Source organism: Nomascus leucogenys, chromosome 6 (assembly GCF_006542625.1).
Source record: "Nomascus leucogenys isolate Asia chromosome 6, Asia_NLE_v1, whole genome shotgun sequence".
In the NCBI taxonomy this organism is placed as follows: domain Eukaryota; kingdom Metazoa; phylum Chordata; class Mammalia; order Primates; family Hylobatidae; genus Nomascus; species Nomascus leucogenys.
In genome coordinates this window covers 84,876,297-84,894,323 of record NC_044386.1, presented here as the reverse complement: position 1 = coordinate 84,894,323, position 18,027 = coordinate 84,876,297, and the positions used below count along the sequence as shown (strand labels likewise).

The following is an 18,027-nucleotide window of genomic DNA, read 5'->3' as shown; positions in this document are numbered from 1 at the left end:
ACATGAATGTTTCTCAACATTTGGGTGTGGCTGATGAGTCCATTTATGAGTAACAGCACTGGAAAGTAGGTGCTTTCTGAACATGCCTTTTTCACAAACACATTCACCTCTCACATCACAACATTCTCCCTGCTCTTTCTTCAGCCCAGTTACCCCCACCTTCTTCTCCTTACAACAATTAGCAAGAGGCTGAGGTAACAGAAGAGGATGTCTTCATGCCTCTTGCTGAGGATGAGCAATGGGATCCTTTGCAGCTGTTTATAGGAACTTCAGGTGGCAAACCATGGTAGCCCCTAGTGGGCTTGTCCTCCTGACCTCCATTTGCTATTTCCCACTGATACAGCAATTCCTCTTCTCGACCATCCATAACACATTTCCTGAACCACACGTTAGTCTTAAATTTTTTTTTAACATTCATTCAACAAATATTTATTGAATCCCTTATCCGAGCCCTGCCTTCACTCAGCTTCTCTCAGGTAGAGCACACTTCACTTTAGCCCTTCACTGAATACAGTATTGCACCCCAATCCACTCCATTTGTCTATCCTGGAAACCCAGAAGTCTACCCAAATTCCTCCCTCTCCCTCACAGCCCACATCCAACTAGCTGTCAGACCTCGTTCCTGAGAGTTCTCACATTTCACTTTGTCTCTGCACTCTCCTGCCTACAGTCCTGCACAGCCTCCTGACTTCTGATCCGTTCCTCTTCCAGCACATTCACCACCCCTCAGCCAGAGTGGGTTTCTGAGCAAAGCATATCATGTCCCTCCCAACACACTGGGAGCCCCACTGTCATCCAGTAAGAGTCTAAACTTCTTAACTTAGCACAGCCTCCTGCGTACTTGCTGTCCAGTATTGCCCAATAGAAATATAATGCAAGCCATATATGTAATTTTAATTTTTTAGTAGCCACATTTTTTAAAAGTAAAGGAAACAAGTGAAATTAATTTTTTTATTTTTTGGGACAGAGTCTCACTCTGTCACCCAGGCTGAAGTGCAGTGGCAAGATCTTGGCTCACCGCAACCTCTGCCTCCCAGGTTTAAGTGATTCTCCTGCCTCAGCCTCCTGAGTAGCTGGGATTACAGGCGCCTGCCGTCACGCCCGGCTAATTTTTGTATTTTTAGTAGAGATGAGCCTTCACCATGTTGACCAGGCTGGTCTCAAACTCCTGACCTCAGATGATCCACCCACCTCAGCCTCCCAAAGTGCTGGAATTACAGGCATGAGGCACTGTGCCCTGCTGTGAAATTAATTTTAATAACACACTTTAACCTGATATTCCTGAAATATAATTTCAACATGTAATTAATATTACAAATATTGGGGTGTTTTACATCCATTTTTTCAGACCAAGCCTTTGAAACCCAGTGTATATATTAAACTCATAGCACATCACGAATCTGACTAGCTGCATTTCCAGGGCTCAACAGCTGTATGCAGCTGGTGGCTACAGTCTCTTCTTGCCCTCTCATTTCTCTGGTTTTTGCACATTGCTACGAGACTCCCTAGCCCTTGTATAGTCAGTGAATTCCTGCTTGTCCTTCAAGATTCAGCTAAGTATCCCCTCCCCTAGGAAGCCTTCCCTGACCCTCTGGTCTGTTGAGATGTCGGCTCTCTGCAGTACTAAATCCCTCAGCACTTACCTGTGCTGTAAGTATAACATTACACATGATAGTGTAAACTACTGCTTTACTTATCTGTCTTTCCCGCTGAGAAGGATTTACCATGGAGATGATGAAGCTTAAGCTTCAGGGCTCGTCACTCTCCTACACAAATCCCTTCCAAGGCTTGCACCTAATTTTGTGGCAACATTTTTATATTCTTTTTCTTAGTGAGTATCAGGCCCCACAAAACCTAGATTAACTCCACCTCCTCCATTAGACTAAGCTCCTTGAGAGCTGGAACTGTGCTTTATTTATCACCATATGCCAGACCTATCACAGGCCTCATACAAAGATGTTCAATGAATGTCTGCTCAATGAATGTTGGGGTTCTTGAGGGATTACTCCCAGACTATCTGTCTTTCAGAGTAGCATCAGCCAGTTCTTGATTTTAATTACCATACATTCGTTGGTGATTCACAATTTTCTGTTTCCAGCCCAGACTTTGTTCCTGGGCTTCAGACTCACTTATTCCACTGCCTCCAAGATATACCCACTTGGAAGTGACCTAAGCACCCAAACTCACTATTCCAAAGTGGGAACTCTTGAGTCTCCCTAAACTTACTCTTCTTTCTCAGTGGATGGCACTACCATCCACCCTGCTGCTCAAGCCAAAAAGATCAGCAGCATCCTTGATTTTCCTGATTCTCTCACCCTCCATATCCACTTCTCACCAAGTCCAGATGATTCTGTCTTAAAACATTCACAAATACATATAAACAGGCCACCACAGCCTCCCAACTGGACTGCCTGCTTCCACTCTTGCACACCTACAATTCATTCTCTACTCAGCAGCTAGGGAGGACTCTCATTACTTCATTCCCCTGTTGAGCTTGAAATAAAATCCGGGCTGGGCGCGATGGCTCACACCTGTAATCCCAGCACTTTGGGAGGCCGAGGCGGACAGATCACAAGGTCAAGAGACTGAGACCATCCTGGCCAACATGGTGAAACCCCGTCTCTACTAAAAATACAAAAATTAGCTGGGTGTGGTGGCGTGTGCCTGGAGGCTGAGGCAGAATTGCTTGAACCTGGGAGGTAGAGGTTGCAGTGAGCCAAGATCGCGCCACTGCACTCCACGCCTGGCGACAGAGCGAGACTCTGTCTCAAAAATAAAAATAAAATAAAATCCAAACTCTGTATCTGATGCACAGGGCCCTGCATGGAGTATTAGATTGGTGCAAAAGTAATTGCGGTTTTTGCTATTAAAAGCGAAAGTAATGGCAAAAAACACGATTACTTTTGCACCAAACTAATAGCTCCCACCCTCTTCTCCAGTGGTATTCTGTACCCCTCTCCCTATTACTCACTAACCACACTGGCCTTTATTCTTTCCTCTAATGTGCCAAGCTCTCTTTTCCAGCTCTGAGCTTTTGCAAATGCTGTTCCCTCTTCCAGGAATTCTTGTCACTGGCGATGGGGTGGTTTCCCTTCTCATTCTGCAGATCTCTACTTGAAATTCTCCTCCAAGAGACCTCCCCGACTCTCCCTCACTAAAGGGGGCCCACTATTATTTACAATCACTCTCTATCACATGCCCTGTTTATTTCCTTTACAGCACTTGTCATATGCTGAAATTAACATCTTAGTTTATTTTGTTTATCATCCATATGTCCACTCCCCCACACTAAAAAAAATTCTGTTGGTTGCATATTTACAATTAATTCAGGGGGCAGAGCATCTAGAAATTATGCTGTTCTTTGTAGAACACCATGAATATCTAATTTCATATTGAATCCCATCATATGCACTAGGAGAAAATATTACTGGGTTGTATGAATGCATGCAAAATCTCAACTACAAGCTTACACATATCCATGAAAACAACAAACTGTTAAACTAGATGTGATCAGATGTTTGAGTTTTTCTGTTAATATTTGTTTGTTTCTTATGCATCCATTTTGTCATCTGCTGGCACCCACTGGTAGGTGAACATTGAAAGCTTAACTTTTTTTTTTTAATATTGTGGTTAGGTTTTGGTTTTGTTTTGTTTTGAGACAGAGTCTTGCTCTGTTGCCCAGGCCGGAGTGCAGTGGCATGATCTCAGCTCACTGCAACCTCTGCCTCCTGGGTTCCAGCAATTCTCCTGCCTCAGCCTCCCGAGAAACTGCAATTACAGGCGCGTGCCACCACGCCCGGCAAATTTTTGTATTTTTAGTAGAGATGAGGTTTCACCATGTTGGCCAGGCTGGTCTTGAACTCCTGGCCTCAAGTGATCCACCCACCTCGGCCTCCCAAAGTGCTGGGATTACAGGTGTGAGCCACCACACCTGGCCAAAAGATTAAGAAAATTTTATGAAGACAAACCCTAAAATTGAGCATTCTACTCTTACCATCTTTTCCTGACAATTAGAGGGAAGCTGATTATTATTCAAAGAGTCGAAGAAGGGAACCCCTCAGCCGAGGCTACAGTGGGCCCTTTGGCAGCACAGTGAGTTCCCTGGAATCTAGTGTGGGCAGGACCCACAGAGGCAGGGGGGGCCTCGGTGGCTGCTTCCTGCACACAGCCCCTTGCGTCCAAAGCAGGTAGCTGGCTCTGCAGGTCACTGATAGAAGCCCTTAGGATAAATGCCAACCCTGATAAGAAAGGGGAGGACCAGCCCCTAAACAGGCAGCAGGTTTGTCTGCTTGAGGTCTTGTCGATTGGTATAATTTTTAAAATCCTGCCAGGGACCAGGTGTGGTGGCTCACACCTGTAATCCCAGCACTTTGGGAAGTCAAGGTGAGAGGATTGCTTGAAGCCAGGAGTTTGAGACCAGCCTGAGTAACATAGTGAGACACACCCCCATATCCTCCCCACCGCCCCCACCTTCTCTACAAAAAGTTTTTGAAATTAGCTGGGTGTGGTGGCATGCACATGTAGTCCCAACTACTCAGGAGGCTGAGGAGGGAGATTGCCTGAGTCTGGGAGGTCAAGGCTGTAGTGAGTCGTGCTTGCGCCACTGCACTCCAGCCTGGGCAACAGAGCAAGACCTTGTCTCAAAAATAAATTAAAAAGTCCTTCCAGGATGAAAATAGCCCCCAGAGCATTTAGGAGAGAATGGCAGACTTTTCCCCAGGAGTATTCTAGAGGGAACAGTGTGAGTATGGAGCTTCCAAAGTAGCCCCAATTAGGCTCTTTTCTCTGCTTTGCATCCCTTTTTGCCATTGGCTTTCCACAGGACTGTCTTGCTAATCATACACCTCAGGCAGATGGCTGGTGCTTCCTGGCTTATCTAGTCAAATATAAAGAAGGGCCCCTGCTGTCCTTCAAATACCAATAAGGCTTTTCAGCCAGCCTAGCGCCTCCGCTTTTCTGTCTGTTGGCTTTCTGTGACTATGCATGGTCAAGGCAGGTCAGAGATTTATCATTTTTGGCCAGAACAAATACACTGAGAGCTTCAAAACCAAGTATACTTGAAAACTAAGTTTCAGAGAGACAGCCTGTGTTCAGAGTTAGACTGTGTTGATAACTATGCAAACATTTACCATTTCCTTATTGGGGTCATAAAAGGCATCCTCAAACCAATATATGTCAATCTGACAATGTTGTCCAAAATATTTTTAGCTTTGAATTTTTTTCAGCCAGTGTCAAAAGTGAGATTCTAAAATACTTACTATATGTCTATGTCCGATACTAAGTCCTTTATTTTTTTCTGGAAATATTCTTAAGTAAATTCTGATTAGAATCACTCCTAAAACACCTTTATCCTGATTCTAGATACTCAGGGCAGAATAAACAGTAAAGTGAAAGATCCTCCAGCTCAGAAACTCAACAGCTATCAGGTGGGTGAATATCCAGTGATAAAATGGATTGTTCTCTGCTGATTGTATGTTTCCAAGTTGCTCAGGAAGAAGAATACTTGGAAGTATGTTGCTCTTAGTAAAATACCACGTGGCCATTCCAATTAGTTTATTTATTATCTGTAGCTGCTTTCACACTACAAGGACAGAGTTCAGTAGCTTTGACAGAGACTATATGGCTTGCAAATCCTAAAACATTTACTGTCTGGCCCTTTACAGAAAAAGTTTGCCAACTTCTACTTAGCTCATCCATTCACTTTACAGATGAGCAACCTAAGACCTGTTTGCAAAGCAAAGTGGCTTCGTAGCACTTTGCACAGGGTTCACTTCATTGCAGTTAACTTTCTCTAGGCTTGTCCCTTCTACTGGATACAATCTTTTTATTTCCCACACTGGCTTTCATTTAACTTAATAATAATGGTTTGTTGTATTGCATTGACTTGCCCAGGGAAACAGGAATAGTCAGCAATGGAACCTGGCTTAAAACCCAGATATTGTGATTCATGATCAATTATAAGGATCACCAAGTAGCTGTGTAATTTTGGCTGAGTTAATTATCCTCTCTGAGCCTCAGTTTCCTCACCTGCAAGATGAAGGTAATCTATTCCTTGTACGGTTTTATGAGAAATTGTTAAGACAATATATGTATGGAATAGGCTCTCCGTAAGCAAGATTCTCAACACCTGACTCCTTTGTCTCACTAAACTAGAGTTCTGGAACTTTTAGGATTACCTGAGGAAACTGAACTAAATACTTATGGAACTTCCTCTAAGAATAAGACACTGGGCTTGGCCCTTTAGGAGGTACAAAAATTATTTCCCCACTTAGTAGCAGTGATAAGCCTGATGTGACCAGACTTATGATCTGGTTAAAGGGAAATAAGCATCCTTGAAGGGGTGATGACATTTAAAAAATGCTAAAGGGTCCAGGTGTGGTGGTTCATGACTGTAACTTCAGCAATTTGGGAAGCTGATGTGGGAGGGTCACTTAAGACCAGGAGTTTGAGACCAGCCTGGGCAACATGGTGAGGTCCCCATCTCTACAAAATATTAAAAATTAGCTGGGCATGGTAGCACATGCCTATAGTCCCAGCTACTAGGGAGGCTGAGGTGGGGATTGCTTGAGCCCAGGAGTTCTACGCTGCAGTGAGCTATGAGTACACCAGTGCACTCCAGCCTGGGCAACAGAACAAGACCCTATCTCTTTAAAAAAATTCATACTGGATCTATTTCGACAAATAAGAACAGGGATGTAATCATCACTGTGCTTACTAGTTGGCAAGGAGTTGCTACTAAAGCCCTTGAAGAGTCACTTCAGTAGGTTATGTGTTCTCCTTTGAAATCATGATTATGCTTCATTTGTCCTGCAAGCTTTGCTTTGATGGTCTAGCTCTGATCAAATGGAAAGTTCAGAGTTTGTAGAGTCTAAAGAGAAGCAGAATTACTATGAGGGACTAGGAAGCAAGTCAGAGGCACTTTGGAAACTGCTGGCCTGTTGTACACCAAAGCATTAGGCATTTTCTTCAGAGGAGAATACCAGGACTTCATGGCCACCCCTGAGAACTTAGCAAGGCCTGCCCTAAGAACTGCATTAGGAGGGAGGTTTCTGTTTCTTTGTATTAAATTCTGTAATGCTCTAAGCCTCTCTTTCTTTTTGAAGCCTTTGGCTTCACGGAGGACAGTCTGGTGGGAAATAACACTGAATGGGGAGTTAGGAGACTGGGTTCCTGTTCCAGCTCTGATACCCGTTGGCTGTATGACCCTGGGCAGGATATTTCCTTTTTGGACCACCTGCAAATGACACAATAGAAGCTCAGTTGACCAGATCAGACAAATAACTACTGTGTTGGGTCCTGACAGAACTGAACTCACTTGGACACAGGACATTATCATAGAATGTTAGAGTTAGACAGGACCTTTCAGTGATTAGTTAGACTCTGTCATTTCTCCTAGAGAGAGCAAAGGACCTGTCTATGGTCACACAATTCATTAGAGGCAGAATCAGATTAGAACCCAGGTTTCCTGGCTCTCTGTTCCATGCTTTGGCCAGAACAACATGTTATCTAAAAAGTCTAAAGGAAGTGCATTTAATCTCCCTTGCCTCATATATCTCACAGACACGTTGCTGAGTTTGGTCTCCATCCTGCTCACTCATCAAAACTGCTCTGGATTAGTAGCTAAGTCCTTCCACTCTGCATGCAAAATTCTGCCCACACCAGCGGCTTCTCTGAGACCTGGAATAGGCAGGCTGTGAGCCAACCCTTACCCAAACTCACCCTTTAGGAGCAGGAGAGAAGTGGCATCTGTGTTCCCTAAGGTACCCTCACTTTAGAGTCTCAAGGAACAAAAAACTTGGAATGGTCTGGGTGTGGTGGTATGTGCCTGTAGTCCCAGTTACTCCCAACCCAAAAAACGCAAAAAATTTTGGAATGAATTTTCAGAGATCACTTCTGCAATTAATCATCTTCCAGGTTATTGAATCATCCAATGAATTTAACAGGAAGATCCCTCAAGCGGGCAGAGAAGTTCTTGGAAAGGAACTTATAGGTCAGGAGAAAGCCCCAGGATTGGTGCTCCTGGTGTCTGGTCTCCAGTGGGCACAGAGAGAGGGGCTCTGCCCCCAGGGCTAGCTTATCAGTGGGTGAGTAGAGCTCCCATCTTCTCTAATATTTTCAGAACAAAACAAAAATATAAAACCCTCCCCCTTCTTAGACGCCATCCAAGCCATCAGCCCCTCCACGTCTGGAATGTGAACTAACGGGATTAAATGAAAATGAGGGTGCTAGCTAAACCGTGAACGCCATGCATATGGAAGAGATTATCATTTTTCCTCGCCTGGCATCTTCTTGGACATTGTCCAAAGCCCAACTCAAATGTCATTTCCAAACACCTGGTCACACCAACCCAAGTTCAAATCTTGGCTCCACTGCCTATTTGCTGTGTGACCTTGAACATGTGGTTTAACTTCTCTGGGCTTCCGTTTCCTCTCCTGCAAATGGGGATCATAATATAACTAGTTTATAGGGTGATTAGGGGTTAAGCCAATGTCATGCTTACAAAGGCCCCAGCACAGTACCTGGCAGAGAATAGGTACTCTATAAATGTTGAATAAATAGTAAGGGAACCAGAGCATTCATCTCTTGAGGTCTGATCCAGCACCTTCTCTTCAGGTCCTGGCTTCACCACATCCTTTCATCTCAAAGGGGCTAGAGAAGCCTGAGCCAATTTGTCCTTACCTTGCTGAGGTCTCCTAAGGCCATGACCTTGGCTGCTGGCCTCCTGCTGAGCTGCTCCTTCACCCAGACCTCGATATGCTTGTTCCACTTCATGGTGAACACATAGAAGGCATAAGCCAGCAGCAGCAGCAGGCTCTCCCACCAGGCAATGAGGCTGTCCAGGAAGAAGAGGATGAGCATTATCAGGTCAAGGATGTAGAAGGAGACATCACGGAATAAGGGCCACCAGGTGAGGTTGAGGATCTCTCGGGAGAAGAGGGAACAAGTGCCAATGACAAAGAGAATGTTGAACACAGCAGAGCCCACAATGGTACCGATGCCCACATTGCTGTGGGAAATGAAGACACCGATGAGGGAGGTGAAGAGCTCAGGAGCAGAGCCTCCAGCAGCCATGAATGTGGCGCCTGCCACATCCTCAGAGATCTGCAGCTTGTCTGTGATGACACCCAGGGCTGGAACGAAGTACTCGTCGCAAACAATGGCCAAGGCCACAAACACATACATCATGCCAAAAATGTGCAGGACCACCCAGCCCTGCCGCCGCTCCTCCACACTGAACAGATCTGGGGGGTACTCTCCCTTGGGGTGGAGGTCTGGCAAGCTGGGAGGCAGCACTGAGGGACTGGGACTGAGCCCCTCTGGGAACAGGGCCGTTGTGAGGCTTGGGGAGGGAGTGGTGGGCATGGCTGGGGTTGGCTTCACAACCACACAGTGATGGACCTGCGTGGTCAGCTTTGCCCTGACCGTGGGGGTTGTTGAGGTGCTGGGTGCTGTGGAAGGTTTCTTTGCCAGCCTCCAGACTGTGGCTGGGGCTGTTCTGATGGCTGATACACTGGTCCTGGGTGAGGGATTCCTAAGACTCCAGGCAGCAGTGAAGGCTTTGGTTTCTGCTGGGCTGCTGCCTGTCATGGTGCTTATTGTCACCTGCCCCTCAGAGGTGGCTGGGGTATGCACCAGGACTGTTCCCTGGGGAGTCTTCAGGTTGTTCTTTCCCACTAACCCCCAGGGATGGGCTGAGCTGTTACTTTCCACTCTTCTGGGGGGAGACAGGTTGTTTTTTTCCACGACGCTCCTTGGAGAAATCAAGACGTTTGTTTCTACCTCATGTGTCAGAAAAGTTGGGGTGCTATCGAACATTCCCTTGAGAGTGGTTGGGGTGGTTTCCTCCATTATTCTCTTAAGAGAGTTGGTTTCCAGTATTTTATAGGTTGCTGTAATGTCACTATCCTTCACTGTTGTCCTGGGGGTGATCGCATGGCTTGTTTCCATTGTCATGAATGTGGATGGAGCGTAAGTGCCTACTCTTCTACCACGTGGGGAAGGAGTATACTTCACCTTTTCCCTGACTTGAGTTGGGCTGTAGCTCTTCATTTCTCCCCTGGGTGTTGGGATATACTTTTTTACTATTTGTCTGCTTGAAGTTGAGGTGTAGTAAGTCAGTGTTCTACTGGATGATGGGGTATCTTCCTTCCTTCTTTCTGTACCTGCTGCTGTTGGGCTGTAATTATTCTTGGTTGTTGTTGGGATCATCTTGGCTGTTCTTTTAGGCATACTGGGGATATTCTCCACTGTCATGCTCAGTGTTGCTTCATCACTGCCCACTGAGGCTTGGGGTACCAGCATCTTACCCCCCTTTTCGGAGCTAGGTTTTGAAGGGTTGCTGCTCACCATCATCATCTCTTCACTGGGGAGGTCCCGACTGGCCAGTTTTATAGGCTGATGAGATGAGACTGCTGCCCACAATGAGGAAAGGCCCCGGGGTCTCCTAAGGTGCTGATAGGTAGAACCGATGATCAACATTCCCAGTAAGAAGAGGAGGCGACTCCAATGAAGCCGCTTTGTCCGGAGTAACCACCTCTCTTGCGGCCCCATCCTGATCAATTTCCCCATGCTGGCCAGTTATATCTGGTTACAGAAGGCCTCTCATTCTGTCCTAAGATGGAGGCTACTCTGGGATTCAGGTTGGTGATCAGGGAAGATTTCTCCATGAAGCCCAGCCAGGGGGTATCCACAACCCTAGGTGGGTAAAAAAAGAGATTATTTACCACTAAGAGGAGATCTGGGATCCATAACACCCTCATACAGAAAAAAGTGATAATAGAAGCCCCAGGAACACAAAAGTATCATGCATGGGGTCTTTGCAAGAGTAAACTACTCCTGCCCCCTGCTCCAGAGGAAAATGCCTACTCTTAAGAGAAAGAGTGCCTAGGGGTCCTCTGTACTATGTGGGCATGCCAGCAGCCCAGGTTCCTGAGCTGGAGCCTGAGTGCTCTATGGAGTCTACCAAGTCCTCCCTGGGCTCTCAGCAAAAGATCTGCCAGTACTCTTCAGGTCCAAGCCTAAGATCCTGGGAGCTCAGTCATCCATAGCTGGTGTCAGGCCACAGGTCTCACCTTATCAAAGGCAGGAAGGAGGTAGGGAGATATGGCTTTAAGCTATAGACAAAAAGAGGCAGCAGTGGAGGGCATTGCCAGGGACATTAAGGCTCCATGTATTTTTTTGGACTGACTTAAAACAATTCCACCATCCAGAGTGGGCAAAGCTTAAAAGTTAATGTTATAGAGCTTCCCAGAGAATATGGCATGGTGGGAGGATCATGGGGAATGGAGTTGAAAGCCTAGACTCCCTGTTCTGCTGCTTACCAGCTGTGTCATCCTGGACAGGCTGAGCCTTGGTGCCTCATCTGTGAAATGGGCATGATAACATATATATTGGTTATGCAAAGATAATATCTGGAAGAACATCTGGGGAAGGGAAACTGAGGATCAAAAGTCAGAAGGTGACTTATTTTCACTGTATATTCTGTTAGTTTAACCTTTTTATCATGTGCATGTTATATTTTAAATTTAATTTAAATTAAATTAGAATATGAATAATAACACTGTCACAGGAATGTTGAGTGAGTAAAAACACATGAAAAGCATTGAACAGGCCGAGCACGGTGGCTCACACCTGGAATCCCAGCACTTTGGGAGGCAGGCGGATCACTTGAGGTCAGGAGTTCAAGACCAGCCTGGCCAACATGGTGAAACCCCATCTCTACTAAAAATACAAAAGTTAGCCAGGTGTGGTGGTGCAAGCCTGTAATCCCAGGTACACAGGAGGCTGAGACAGGAGAATTGCTTGAACCTGGCAGGCAGAGGTTGCAGTGAGTCAAGATTGTGCCATTGCACTCCAGCCTGGGCAACAGAGCAGGACTCTGTCTCAAAGAAAAAAAAAAAAAGAAAAGCACTGAACAGAAAGGTTAGTTTTATACAAGAATGAAGGAGGGAAGAACATGAAAGCCCTCAAAGAATCCTCATTTTATAAAGAAGGGCATTGAGGCCCAGCCCAAGTAAGTATTTATTAAATCTCTAATTAATGTCCACAAACTACTACAAAACAATAACTGGAAATGATTGGTTTTGCATATGATATATTAGAAGTGAACTGAGTAACCCATGGAATCTGTCTGGTACAACTCCTCGTCTGAGATATGAAAACACAGAGGTCCAGAGAGGAGATATCACTTGCTTAACATCACACAGCTAGTGAGTAGCCAAGCAGATGAGCCTCCTAACTCCCCTTTCTTTCTTGCATGTCACAATAATCGGAGATGCAAAGGTACTTGTCTTAAAAAGCAGGAGAGGGACAAGCAAAAGGAGAAGTAGGAATAAGTGAACTTCCTTCTATGTCCCTGATTTCTATAATTTTCTTTCCACTATCTCCCTGCAGCCCCCCGATCCTTGCCATGAACTCAACACTTTGCAGCAAGCCCACTCGTATCCCCAACAGAAATTTCAGAGGGCCTCTCTCTTTCTAATATTCCTGTGTTATGTAACAGAGCTGACCTGGCACCCCAGCTGATCCCTCCTACCTAATTACATCATTTACCTTCAGACCTTGACATCTGGCTGTCTTCTCAGCTCTGGAAACTTGTCAGAATCCAATATCTCAAAGAGTGGGTCTGAAGCTGGACAGCAGGGAACACCCACCCCATTCTCCTGCCCCCAGCTCTCCTATGGAATCGTAATTCAAGGCAGGGTCGGGTGTGAAGGGCAGCTCAGGGGAAGAATATCCGATCTTGGCTAATACCCACCTCCTCTAAGAAGCTTATCAGGGCATTGCACAAGTTCTGGGTCCCAGTGCACCTGACCAAGCCTGAGAGAGTGGGCCTTCCACCAGGGACACAGATGGGCTCACTGTGGGCCCACAAAGTCACTGGAGGAACTGGGGAGATTTCTCAAACTTATTTCTAAGCTATGAGAATGAGAGGTGGTCTAGGGTTTCCATGCTTAGATGGTGGAAAGTTTTGGAAAGATTCAGAAGGCGCTCTGAGAAAACCAAGGGAAAGTGACTGGGGCTTAAGAGATCAGAAGACCTCAGCATTAGGCTCGACTTGCTGCTGTGTGATTCTAATGTAATCTAAAAGTAAATGTGGGGATAATAATACCTGTCCTACCTATCTGTAAGGTGAATGTGAGAATCAAAATAAAAAACAAAGATTATAGAGAAAACACCACACCAAGCAAACTTCAAAGCAATTCATACATGAAATCTATTTTATTAGGCCTAAAGGAAATCCTTGGTGTAGAGGGCACTAATGGATCTTCCCAGAGCAGGCTGGGACATCCCAAGATACCTGAGGAGTTGGCGCCCTGAGCCCCCTGCGCCTCCAGCCCATGACCTGGAGCTGATCAAAGTGGGAGTAGGGTAAGGTAGTGGGGATCTTGTGATCCTAACCATTGATCTGGAAGCCCTTTCAATCATTCAGCTAACTCGGCCTGATATTTACTGACTGCCCCTTTCTCCCTTTCCTGTTTCCTCCAGAGTACCTGGGTGCATGCTGCTTTGGGTTACTTTCATCTGAAATAGCAGTTAATCCTCACAGCCTCACCTCTGCCCTGCTTCACCTTGAGTAGCCTGGAACAGTAAGAAGGTCATGAGCTCCCTCTGCTGAAGCCCACAGAAGGGCCCACCCACTGTGGAAGAGCTGGCTTCATCTCTGAGTATGCTGGGGTCACTCTGGATGTTGGAAGCCTGGGATCAGGGCCTGAGGTCCGCTAGTTACATGTCCTTGCCTTTATAATGCTGTGGGCAGAACCAAATCTAGTTCTTTCCCTTTTCATGCCACTGTGTACCACAGTCTCAATCTGGCCCAGAAAGATGAAAAAAGGAACATAATTCACAAAGTAAGATGAGTGATCTTTTTTTCTGAAATAATTCCTCTATTTTTACAATGTTGTTTATTCAATATAAAAAATTCAGGGGAGAAGGAAATCCTCAGAAAAGTGATTCCTTTCTCTCATATGTTCATAAATGTTGCCAACGAGTTCTTCCTGGTGTCTAACCTAAATCCTACCTGCTGGGGGTAAATCCAGTTTCTTCTGTCTTATTATCATGGGATTCTGGCACATTTTGAAATTCAGCAGGAAATTTGGCTGCTCAACCAAGAATGGGAGCATCCTCTGTACTAGCCATGTGAGTTTGGACAAGTTATTTAACTTCTCAGTGGCTGTAAACCTCTCATCCTGTAAAATGAGGATGATAATGACATTACCTGTTTGATAGGGTTGTTGTGGGGATTAATTAATTTGTAAATCATATTAACAGTGCCGGGTACTATTGTTGTTTTTCTGCTTTTAGGTATCACAATCAGATTGTGTTAGAGGGGTCAGCAGGTCTCCATGCATTTCACTGTTACAGCACTCTACTGTGTATTTATTTGTGCAATCACCTGATTAATGTGTGCAACTCTTACTGGTGGGTGAACTCCAAGAAGACAGGGAACTTGCCTGTCTTATTCACCACTGAATCCCCAGAGCCCAGAACAGTGCCTGGCAAGCAATGAATGTATTTAATAAATAAATATGTTTATTAATATTATAAATATATTTATTTATTAAATATATTTATATTATAAATATATTTATTTATTAAATTTATATTATAAATATATTTATTTAATAAATATATTTATATTATAAATATTTATTAAATATATTTATAATATAAATATATTTGTTTATATTATAAATATATTTATAAATATATTTGTTTATATTATAAATATATTTATTTATTAAATATATTTGTTTATATTATAAATATATTTATTTATTAAATATATTTATTAAATATATTTATTTATTAAATATATTTATTAAATATATTTATTTATTAAATATATTTATTAAATATATTTATTTATTAAATATATTTATTAAATATATTTATTAAATATATTTATTAAATATATTTATTAAATATATTTATTAAATATATTTATTAAATATATTTATTAAATATATTTATTAAATATATTTATTTATTAAATATATTTATTTATATTATAAATATATTTATTTATTAAATATATTTATTGAATATATTTATTTAATAAATATATTTATTTGTATTATAAATATATTTATTAAATATATTTATTAAATATATTATTAAATATATTTATTAAATATATTTATTAAATTTATTTATTAAATTTATTTATTAAATATATTTATTTATTAAATTTATTTATTAAATATATTTATTTATTAAATTTATTTATTAAATATATTTTATATATCTATTAAATATAAAAAGCATAACCCAGTGAGGAAGATGCTCAGAGATGGGGCCCCTGAGCTACACATGGATGGAGAGGAGAATGCCCACTCAAAAAGCTCATGACCTTTTGAGAGCAAATGGCTGGAGAATGGCCAGCGCCACTGAGAAGGGGAAGCTGATCTGCTTTGCTCTAAAAAATTGCCTCATTTTATACCCTCCCCTGGAACAGGATGGAAGAACAGATGGGGTAGATCTGGCTCTGACCCTCGCGATAAAATAAGGGGGTGAGGAAGGCAGATCTTAGAGGTTTGGCAGGACAGCAAGCCTGCCTTTCCTTGCCCTCCAAAGCTCTAGGCCTTTCCTAACTTTTATTAAAACAGAAAGAAGAGGGAACGAGACTTTTCATCTGATGTGGAGGGTTTGTGGCTAAGGCTGGTTTATTTCCGGGCCTACATCAGGAGTTGCAACCAACTCTACAGTTGTACAGTAGAAAGTAGACAAGATTTGAAAGGGTCGCAAATTTTATTTCTTTTTTTTTTTTAATCTGGCAGACAGCAAGCATTGATGGGTTGCAAATTTTAATGGCTTTAGGTCCTGGGTAGATAAAATTAAGTTACATTAATCATTTTCTAAGTAACTGGAGCGTGCTGGTGGCTATGTCTGGACAGAGAATAAATGACCCACCGATAGGTATTCCAATGTCAAACAATTTAAAAATATTAGGAAGCAAACAAATGAGTCTGAGGGCTGAATTTAACCTACAGGTACTGCTTTGTAACCTCTAATAAAGTAACAAGTCTGATGAGGAGCAAGCCTAAGGTCTCTCATTCTCAGGTTCCTCATTTATGAAACCAGGAAAGACAAGCTTCCTCATGGAACTGCTGTTAGAGTAACAGCGAGAGAATCTGTGGAAAAGCACTTTGATCTGTCCAAACTGTACAATGTCACGGCCTAAGACCTTTTGTTTATACTGTTTTATTTGTGCACATTATATTGTTTATAGGATTAAAAATGGCTGTACAGTTGTTACTGGTGGAAAACAACAAAATAAGTCCCCAAACATCCTATGACACATCTTTCCAAGCCAGTGGCTAGAACCATACCTGAGACAGGGAGATGCAGGTGGTGGCACTTCACACTGAGTGCAGCTCAGAGACAGGATTTCATCCTTACAGTCAAGTGCCCTTCTGGAGGGGCCAGAGGCCTACAGAAAAGGTCAGAGAGGTGATTTCAGAGGACTTCAGTGTGGCCAAGCAGGAAACCACACAGTCCCAGCACTATTCACAACCCCCATCAAAGTAAGAGAAACAGCCCACTAAATAAAACTCCCATGTCAAATCTGACTTTACAAACGCGTGATGATTGAGGCACAGCAAGATACCTTTTTTTCCCTATAAGCTGACAAAGAGTAAGAAATTTAAATAACACCCAGTGCCAACAAAGATACCGGTGAAGATGTGTAAATAGAGTATAGCAGCCCAAGTGACCTTGTTAAACTGTAGATCAGATAATGTCCCTCCTATATTCCAGAATTTCCAGTGGCTTCCCATCTCAATTGGAGAAAAAGCCCCTATATTAGTCTACCAGGCCCTTTCCAGCTTTGCTTGTAGTAGCAAAAACTGAAATCTAAATGTCAATAGGAAACTGATTACATAAATGATAATGGCACATCTTTATAATAGTCAATTATATACAGCGGTTAAAAGGAATGAAGGTGATGCCCAAGATATATTAATAAATCAATAACAATAAAAGCAAGATGCAGAACTATATATATAACATTGTTGCATTTAGGTAGAAAGTATTATATATGTTATATTATATAGTATACATAATATGTATATACATACACATATATACATACATATGTAGAGACAATTTTGCAAAGCATATGTAAGAATGGCTATACTTCTGTCACCAATAGATATAGAATAAACAAAAACAAACAACAACTCTGATATTTCACTTCTCCAACCCAGTGGCTAGAATCATACTTGAGGCAGGGAGATATGTATGGTTGCTTCTAGGAAAGCAAATGCTTATTTTTCACTTCATCTATTTTGAAACTTTGAATTTTGCCTGATGCAGTGGTGCCCTCCTGTAATCCCAGCACTTTGGGAGGCTGAGAAGGGAGGATTGCTTGAGACTAGGAGTTCAAGACCATCCTGGGCAACATAGCAAGACCCTGTCTCTAGTAAAAGAAGTATTTATGACAAACCCACAGCCAATATCATACTGAATGGGCAAAAACTGGAAGCATTCCCTTTGAAAACCGGCACAACACAAGGATGCCCACTCTCAACACTCCTATTCCACATAGTGTTGGAAGTTCTGGCCAGGGCAATCAGGCAAGACAAAGAAATAAAGGGTATTCAATTAGGAAATGAGGAAATCAAATTGTCCCTGTTTGCAGATGACATGATTGTATATTTAGAAAACCCCATTGTCTCAGCCCAAAATCTCCTTAAGCTGACAAGCAACTTCAGCAAAGTCTCAGGATACAAAATCAATGTGAAAAATCACAAGCATTCCTATTCACCATTAACAGACAAACAGAGCCAAATCATGAGTGAACTCCCGTTCACAATTGCTTCAAAGAGAATAAAATACCTAGGAATACAACTTACAAGGGATGTGAAGGACCTCCTCAAGGAGAACTACAAGCCACTGCTCAATGAAATAAAAGAAGATACAAACAAATGGAAGAATATTCCATGCTTATGGATAGGAAGAATCAATATCGTGAAAATGGCCATACTGCCCAAGGTAATTTATAGATTCAGTGCCATCCCCATCAAG

At 42.9% G+C, this 18,027-nt stretch overlaps 1 protein-coding gene across 4 annotated transcripts in view; it reads right to left on the bottom strand.

Annotated features, from left to right (window-relative positions):
* Nucleotides 1-12,733, bottom strand: part of SLC24A1 (solute carrier family 24 member 1) — a 38,353-nt gene extending 25,620 nt beyond the window's left edge. For 3 of the 4 annotated variants that reach the window (XM_030814594.1, XM_030814593.1, XM_030814592.1), the window contains exon 1: nt 8,680-10,835. In XM_030814594.1, the coding sequence (XP_030670454.1) occupies nt 8,680-10,569 (1,890 nt within the window). In that variant the 5' untranslated portion in view covers nt 10,570-10,835. Of the gene's footprint in view, nt 1-8,679; nt 10,836-12,552 lie in introns of those variants that run through there. The other variant, XM_030814591.1, reaches the window with a different exon arrangement.
* Nucleotides 12,734-18,027: the final 5,294 nt, after the last annotated feature.